Raw genomic sequence first — 9,459 nt, forward strand, 5'->3', positions numbered from 1 at the left:
CCATATTTCAACTTTTCATGTTTGTGTTGTATTTTTTTCATAAATTGTTGCTCTACTTCACGAGTGTAGCATTAAAGTAGTGAAAATAGCAGATCTACAAGATCAGCTATTTTAACAATTTACCTTTTTTATATAAAGGTAAAGATTTTGGACACGAAAGGTTTTCACCCTACAGTGACGTCTTGAATGAGGGACAGAGACCTGAGACAGCCAGTTGATTTTGCCCATACTATGTGCAGATAAACGCTCAACCATAGTTCCATGGCATTTCTTAAAAGCCAGTTTGTGGCTGGCTTATGCCAGCTTTGATAAATACTGTACATGGGCCACTGTGTCGATAAGGACCACTTGTTAACAACAAAACAAAACAAAAATCAAACTGCAAATTTGACAGACCAGGCTATTATACATAGAATGGTTAACAAACACCCTCATGCTTCACAGGAAAAACAAACAAAAAGCACACACACACACACACACACAGTCACACACACATCCTATATACGCACGCACACAAATATTTTCAAATATTCTATTTCTATTCACATTTTTAACCAATCACTTGTGAAGAGTGTCAATCACACACAGCACATGAGTGATGACAAACATGTACAACTAAAAGCAGTTAGGTGAATATCTGATTGCATTTTTTGGGTGTATTCACCTGCCATTCATGACAAAGAGAAAACGGGAGAAAACCTAGTGCGAGTCACTGTAATTTCTTGTAACCATTACTTGCACACAATGCTGATTATTTTTATTCAGGATTTACAGCCGTTTACTGTGAGCAATGAGCTGAAGATTTTTATGACAACTGTACATAACAGCAAGAGCCCTGTAATATCTACTATGTTTTGTCTGGCAGCACTGACTTTCAAATATTATGAAACAGTGGTCATTTCAACACATACTAATTAATTTATTAACTCTAACTGTTTATGGGGACAAGGAAGCATTTGATTACTCATTTGGCTTTTGTTAAGTATGAACAAATCAAAGGGAGGTATAAAATAACTGTTATAACAAGAATGAAAGTATAAAAAAAAGCTGCTGGTTTAAATTTCTGCATTTCATTTGACTCCACAACTGATCTGAAAGACTTAACATCTTGGTGAGCCACTCTTCAACAAGTGATGGTTAAAAACAATCACTGACAAAAACAAAAAAATACATTTAAATAATTTACGATGTATTTACACAATAGTCCATCTTATTTTCCAGCAGGATGTCTTCTGTAAATCTTCTTTTGGATATAAACTTCTAGTCTCCCATCTTTACTTTCGATGTCTGGAAGAAATTAGACAAATGGTTATTCCCCAAATCACACAATGTCCTCAGAATTCTGAGAAGAGAATGGATATCCTTATCTCAAGCTGTCTGGTGGAAGTCTGACAGACAACAAGTAAAAACAGTACAGGAAGAAAATAACAAAACAATCTTAAACACAATCTATTTATGCTCGGAACAAACAAAAAGTAAAAACGAAGAGAAAAACCAATTGAGAAAAATAAAAAATAAATAGTACAGCTCATGTCAGTCACCTGCAGGATGGCTACAATGACGCCGAAAAGGCCAATGGCGCTGCCAAAGATTTCCACGATGAGGATCTTTACAAAGAGGCTGGCATTCTGAGCATCAGCCAAAGCTGCTCCGCTACCCACAATGCCCACGCAGATACCACAGAACAGGTTGGAGAAGCCCACCGTCAAACCAGCACCAAACATGGAGTACCCTGAAAGGGTAATGAAACATTACATACTCATATGACACAATGAAACACAGTCAATCAATTACTACCTCAGTCAAAACAAAACAAATCAGGGCTGTTGAGATATGGGTTATGGGATCAAAAATGTCATAACATTGCATTAAAATAAAGATTGTATTGAGTCGTTGCGACTATATTCAAACAATTGGACAACAGTTTTACATATATGAAACTGGCTCTAAAGTAACTCTACATAAGTCTAGCTGATTAGAAAACTATTTTGCCCTCCTTTTACTGCAGTGGATCACAGTTTCTTACCAGCTTGGTAGTTCTTTGCCCCAATGGTCTCGGGGGTCGTTCCACTGAAATTCTGCAAAGAGAGATGGGTTTAATTACAACTAAATCAAATTACACCAGGAAGACTAAGTATTAAGCTTGCAGATCTTCTACTTTTGTGTGATGCTGTAGTTAGTGTAGTATGATCAATGAAGCCTTTTGAGCTGCAATGAAAACAGTGACATCTGCATATGGGATTTTCTGGCTCTTACATCACACTCCAGAGGAAAATCAGAGCACTTGTTAGTTGTTTGCATCAGAAAACCACAGAAAATGTACTGAATGTTAAAAGAAGAATTACAAAAACTTTTTTTAATGTCACAATCCCTTAAAGTCCATACTTTATTCTGACCCCTCCCCGAAAAGGCCCATCTGTCCTGAACCATAATAATTAGTATGGACTTAGATGGTTATATCATAATCATAAATTAGAAGGCTGATATGCTTACCTCTGCCATGTTGCTTATAACAATAGCCATGATGATCCCATAGATGGCGACAGCCTCACAGAAGATAATGCTGGGGGAGAGAGAGAATCGGAACATGTGATTAACGATTTAATTGTGTTTTGGGCATTGAACATTTAGCCTTTTAGGCTTGGTAAACAAACCCTGCACAGGGCAGATATGACAAATAACTGAGAAATAACTGACAACGGAAAATATATTACTATTCCCAAAACATTCTTTTTTTTAAGTTTTCCAGAAAGAGTTTTATTTCCAAAATAGCCGATCGAAATGTTTCGACACGATTTGAGCTTGTAGATACACTATTTTTGCAATTTTTCAACTGAATAGTTTATACGATTATTCTAAATAACTGCGACCAGGTGATTCTGTAATAATTGTGACAGGCCTACATTTCTACATTGTATTGATATACAGTAGGAGCCTCAGGACCAACTTCACTTTACCCATAAACAAATTGCAGTTAAAATGAATTAAAAAAGGCATAATGTATTGTATAATCTATATTAAAGAGTTAGGGAAGTTTGCACAAGGACACTTTTTGGCACAAATCTACCAATCTATATTGGCTTGCAAGACATACAACCCAATGACCCCTAACACAAAGATCTGTGACTGAGGGACCTTTCAAAGATTTTCATTACTTTTGTTCTCATATTTTGACATTCAAACCCATGAGAAATGACTAAAAGGCCACTGCATAGCGGAAAAGGTGGCCGTACCACTGTCTGGGATGGAGGATGCATCATCTATGACTTTTTCAGCAGAAACACCAAACGGATGGCAATGAGAATAGCCAAATGACAGAAAAGCAGTAGCTCAAAAATATGCGTGTCATTGATGCATTGCATAAATAGGTATTTTAGGCTGTTTTTATGTTGGGATGGCAAAATTGTGTGAGGAGAGAATGTTAAGGTATACATATGGCCCACTACAGATGATTTATCATGGCTGGTGGCAGCAAAGGGCCAAAGGCTGAATCTGTAATCTAACATCTCGGACAAATGGTAGCACTAGATCGTACGGCTGTCACGGCCCAATTCAATTTTAGCTGCAACAGAAGCAGACAGTAACGATTACCTATATATGTTACAACATTATGCAATAACTCTGCAAAAGCTTGCAGAATATAAACATAGGAATGTTTAAATATGTGCAGGAATGGAGACTGATAAATAGTCATCGTATGGGGCTCAGTGGCTGTGTGGCTGGTAGAGAGGCCGGATGTTCGAGCCCGGGCTTCCCCAGAGTTAGTGTGTCCTTGAGTAAGACCTAATTGGCAGCTCCCGATGTGCAGGTTGGTTACTCTTGCATGGTTTCTTTCCTCCGCCATCGGTGTATGAATGTGTGGGTGAATGTAATGCACAATCTATGCGCTTTGGCTAAAGGCGCTATATAAATGCACCATTTACCATTTATATCGTTGCTTAATAAAGTTGTTCCAGGAAAATGTTCAATATTACAGTATATACAGTACAGCTCTGCAACTAGTCTTAACAGGTTTTTGAACAACATAAAGATGTATAGATTTGAGTTATCAGCTATATTTGATTTGGCAAGACACACTACTAAGTACGTAGTTGAAATCCATTTTCTATTCTTGATTGATTCATAAGCAATGAAAAATGATTATTATGCTGGGCTCATCCTTTATCCATTTTCAACCTGGTATCCATCCCTATGTTGGGAATGCCATTACAAAAATGTCAAAAAGTTAGCCTCTGTTGCAGCCTCGCTGCATTCTGTGAATCTGTTTTGTCACTCGCTACTCAGTCTGGCCAGCAGGCAGCAGACTCGTATTTCATAATGTCACCCGTTACGTAAAAACGTCTGGGTTTCCGAGTTACGCAGCCACGTTGTTGGTCATCAAATCAACCAGCACCACTCTGTCCATGCTTTTCTCACTCGAGACTAGAGTAAAACTAAAACCTACGGTAAAAGTAGTAAACACTAATTTGATTCAATAGTTCACTATGATCAGATTCAGTAGTACCAGTGGGGTGAGTTTAGTGAATGTTACATGCATTGCGGGGCAACAGCAGTAGCTGCATAGTGTGCATTGATATGTCATTAAACTGGTGTTTATTTGTTTTTTCAACCTGCACGACAGACCAATCAGAAGCCAATGTCTGTATGTTCTGCAGCTGGGGGTGAACCTATAATAAACAAGAAGTCCTAAATGGATCAAAGTGAGTGCTGGTTTTCCTTTCTAAAATACCATTTCTGACAGAACTGTGAACTACTCGTCTGAATGCTTGCGTCTCGCTTTATCAAGGTTTGCATGAGCCTACCTGACCAAATTCTTAGTTTTAATCCGTGGAGCCTTCACACCACCACCGATGATGCTGGAACCGGTGATGTAGATTCCCCTAGAATCCAAAAATACAGAACATTAGCACCTGAACCTCATGCAAATAGCAGCACCTCATCTAAAAATGCAATAAATTGCTTCAGCATAATGTACGCCGTTTCAGGATAATGACAGTTTTTATGGACAGTCTCTCCTGGTGTTTCCAATACATCAAAAAGGAACCACATCACTTTATCCACGGCAGAAGGGAGTTCCTGCATTACCAAAGATTTTCCACTTCCACAATCTGTGTTCTGTTTTGAGCATTTACAGAATGAGGAAACGGTTCTTAACTTATTTTAATATCTGGAAAAGCCGTGTCCAATTTCCCATGGTTCACGGCACTGCCATGAACCTAGCATTAAATTATCGTGTTCCTAGAATTATTTGTCCATTGAAGGTTGACTGTACAGTAAGCGCACATGTAGTTAAGTGTGTACAAATTTAGGGGCTGCCAAGGTTTTGCCAAGAATTAAGTGTTGATTTTAATTTGCGTCCAAGGTCACTTCCAGAAATTTCACACTCAAAAGCCAAGTACTCACCAGGCAGCCCCCACCACAGACAGCGAGATGGCCAGACCAATGCCCAGGTTGGCCCACATAAATGGAGAGGTCTCGAGCAGGAACCTAAGGAAAGAGACAAACACCTTGTTACAACAGAAGTTAATAATCAAGCCTGCCGTTTAAGTGTTTTATGGAGCACCAGTAGTGGTATATTATAGTACAGCAACTGCAACATGAGAAAACAGTTCTACATCAACATCACATCAGTATTTTATTTTTGTCATATACAGTATGAAGTCATATATATATCCCATCTGCAGTATAAAGAAGAAGAAGAAGAAGAAGAAGTAGTAAACTGGTGGATGGACAACTTGGTTTTAGGCAACGTTTGAGCAAACAATCTTACACTACCAAGGGCTAATTACCAAGTTCAAGGCATAGCCTAGCTCAATATGTTAAAAGTGAAAAGCCACATTGTTAGTACCGGTCCACCATTGATTAATGATATATTTACAAAACACAAAAGCCTAGCCCAATGTTTGTATTAAGCAATTTAGAAACTGGGCAACGTATTTGAAACTCTTGCTAGAAGAAAAAGTAATAACAGTAACATTCTCACAGAATGTTTTGCAACAGAACAACTTATGGACTCGACGTTAGTCAGAAACCAAGGGTCACATTACTGAAACACAAGTGCAATATCTGATCTCATAATCTGCCATTTAATGACACTGAGAATGTAGTCAAAAAAGGAAGGGCTGTTACAATGCGGTGTAGGTAAACATCATAAAAGGAGTCCTGTGCTTTAGAGCACAATTGTGAAAGGTGACTGTTCAGGCCAATATGCTGCATTTAAACTATTACGCTTAAGTGTTTTATATCAGCTATCCATCTACACCAGCTTTACAGACTTGAAAACAGACATCTTCTAGTCGCTGGTGAGAAAAGGTTGTTACAGGCCCCAACAGGAAGATGTAAGCCAACATGTAGAACACTTATGTCTTAACATATCGGATAAACATTCAGATAGGAAACTGAGATGGGCTGGTGTGGTGATTTGCTTTTACAGTGCAACAATGGGTGATGAGACAGGTTTTGGTTTGTAGTTTGCCATTGAATTAAAATTAAGAGAACAGATTTAAATCAACATTACCATCTTTTGAAAACTCTTCTGAGTCTACTCTAGTCTAGGGCAACCAGCATCATGATATTACTACATAATCTAAACAAGTTTCACTGCTGCTTTTTCCTTTACTGGATCCAGCCAGTGACTACTAGCCAATGCCAAAATTAATTAAAACAGTATCCTATACCATATCTGCTGGAATCCCAACAACTACATCCAAAACCTGTACATATCTCCTGCATCACACATTGCAATTTACATGATGAGAACTTACCATGCCACATCAAAGCGGAACCCTAGATCAAAAATCGTATAGCAAATACCTAAAAAGAGAAAGAGATGATTAGCATATTTGATAAGTACAAATCACACTTGACATACCACGGATCTGCATTAAAATATCAATCTTGGGATTCCAAGATGCGTCATTCCTAGCCCTCCAAGCAGAACCCAATGGTACTGAAGTTTCTGACATTTTTGACGACACAGACCATGGGGTCCTGTTCCAGCAGTACCATGCCACCTGGTACGCGGACATACATAAAACATAAACACCGTGTTTACGGCCTGTCTGCTCTCTTTGACGACTTTTTTTCGTGTGAGGGCTTCTGAATCTGTGAAGTATAAGTACCTATACATGCCGCTGCGAATATCTCCTGTGGCGCGGAAGCCGTTAAGTATTTTTAATCTTTGTTTGACCGATTTGGTCGCTTTGATTCTTCTCTTCCTTCCTTGTTTATTGACACCTCAATGTACCGCCTATCTGGCTAGCTAGTGGCGCTATAGCTATGACAGAGCAGATCAGAGGCAGGGACGTAGCCGGCACAAGCCAACCGCACACCGGGAGGCGGTACAATAAACGGTAAACAAACAAGAAGAAATAAAGCGACCAAATCGGTCAAACAAAACAAAATACTTAACGGCTTCCGCGCCATAGGAGATATTCGCAGCGGGATGTATAGGTACTTAAAGTTCACAGATTCAGAAGCCCTCAAAGGAAAACAGGCCGTCAAACGGCGCAGATACGATGTTACGGAGCATATTTATGTCCGCGTTCCAAATTTCCCATACGAAAATATAGTTATGAACGGGGACCCTACATAAAATTCATCCAAATTTCAGAAAAGCTTTATGGAGGGTTCCCAGAGGGGCTAGTCATTCCATGACATAGCCTACTTATATGAACCCATGTTTTTGCTAGTATTATACAGTAGAGTACACCATGCACAATCATACTAGTACAAATTTACAGAACTGTAGCCTGTGTGTGATAGCTCACTCTCACATGAGAACTGCTGCAGTTCCTATTTTGAGAGTGCTTCACAGTCAGTCACCAATCAGTTGTGCACAGATGCAGCTACTATATGCTTGCAGGCTTGATCAATGCTATGACTAATTGGCGTGGATCTAATGTAAAGCGAAATATATCATCACTATTGCTAACTAAGCAGTGTTGTTAGCCCCATATGGAACGTAGTTACGAGCTACAACGGAGGGAGAGGTTCCATATGGGGCTAATGTGTTTGTGTACGTTCCACTGCAGGCTCGGGGTACGTCTAATTCCCGGCGTGGACACTTGACTGAACAAAATGCAACTTTCCGACATTGCAGTTGCATTGGCCGTTCCTTATAATTACCATTATGACATGTAAAGTCATCCGCAAATACAAATATCGATGAAGCCCGAAACGCTGAACGGGGACTGACATTTAGTTTAGCACAGAGCAGATTGGGTTATTATCAACCAGTAAGTTTAGTCGTTCCGGGATTTAGTCAGGCCCACCACAATACAACCTATGGTAGTCGTTCATCACGAAATCAATTAATGAAACCACGATTCATATAAAGGACCGTCTACTCAACTCGACCTTTAATTTGCGCACGGAAGGATTCCGATCACTTTTCCACGCGTGATCGTGCATCTATCAAAATCTTACCGACAACCAGGATGGTGCTCCAGAAGGCCAAAGTGACCCCGGTGTAGAGAATAGCGTGTCCGTTCATCATCCACTCGAGAAGCATCTACCCGGGCCGATATAGCAATGCGATCACGATGTGCTGATATTATCTGCGCGATGTGCTGTTCGGCTCAATGTTGGCAAATGACGCCAATAGGCCCCCCAGAAAACGCCACAAAATGACGAGTTTTTCAATGCCTTCGCTTCGATGGAGGAAAATCTATGAAAGGAAGCTGGGCTGTGTTGTCAGCTGACCAGGCTGACTGGGTAGCATGTGACCCGAAGACGTGACGATGACTGCTGCTGCTGCTGCGCTGCGTGACAGAAAAATAACAGATCTACAAGCTAAGAACGCGCCGCGAGGCGACCCATTCTTAGCTTGTAGATCTGTTTTTTTTTTTTTAAGCGAGAATCCCTCGCATTGCTTTGCTTCGTTGCAGCAGGCAGGCAGTGGCACTCACGAATCATGATGGTCGTTTTACGTTATTGTTTTATTTTTTATTTTTTATGCAGCAGTTGTGAAATACTAAAAAACAAGAAGATAACATATTATTTTAATCTTTTTTCTTCCCTGAGCCAAACATCAGATCATGTCATTCATAAAACCTCGCGTCACCACTTTCCACCATCATGCACCGCTTGTTGTGGACGCAAGATGGCGCCAGATGCCTTGTGCTGGGTTATTAAAAACATTGAACATGGGCAAACTACTAATCATTCATTCAACTATAATAATACATTAATTCAGCATTACGATAACAAATGCACATTATCTTCTCTCTCTCTCTCTCTCTCTCTCTCTCTCTCTCTCTCTCTCTCTCTCTCTCTCTCTATGGGTTTATATATATATATATATATATATATATATATATATATATATATATAAAATATTATTATTATTTTGTGGTTTATGTAGTGTAGTGAGTGGAACAAAATCTCAGTTTTTGAGGAGCGCTAGACCCTCCTATGCCCAGCTTTCCGGGTTTGTGTGAACACAAACTTTGGCTGATG

The 9,459-nt window shown here is 39.6% G+C and overlaps 1 protein-coding gene across 1 annotated transcript; it reads right to left on the bottom strand.

Moving 5' to 3' along the window:
* Window positions 1-386: 386 nt before the first annotated feature.
* Window positions 387-8,672, bottom strand: atp6v0b (ATPase H+ transporting V0 subunit b). Its single transcript, XM_083782232.1, has 8 exons — window positions 8,428-8,672; window positions 6,765-6,813; window positions 5,404-5,487; window positions 4,803-4,880; window positions 2,494-2,563; window positions 2,027-2,078; window positions 1,542-1,732; window positions 387-1,287 (listed from the first exon to the last, which is right to left on the bottom strand). Exons 1-8 carry the CDS (start codon window positions 8,510-8,512, stop codon window positions 1,261-1,263), a joined length of 636 nt encoding a protein of 211 aa, XP_083638358.1. The 5' UTR covers window positions 8,513-8,672; the 3' UTR covers window positions 387-1,260.
* Between the last annotated feature and the right edge of the window lie 787 nt (window positions 8,673-9,459).

The sequence above is a fragment of the Protomyctophum parallelum genome (assembly GCF_964188405.1).
Source record: "Protomyctophum parallelum genome assembly, chromosome: 14".
In the NCBI taxonomy this organism is placed as follows: domain Eukaryota; kingdom Metazoa; phylum Chordata; class Actinopteri; order Myctophiformes; family Myctophidae; genus Protomyctophum; species Protomyctophum parallelum.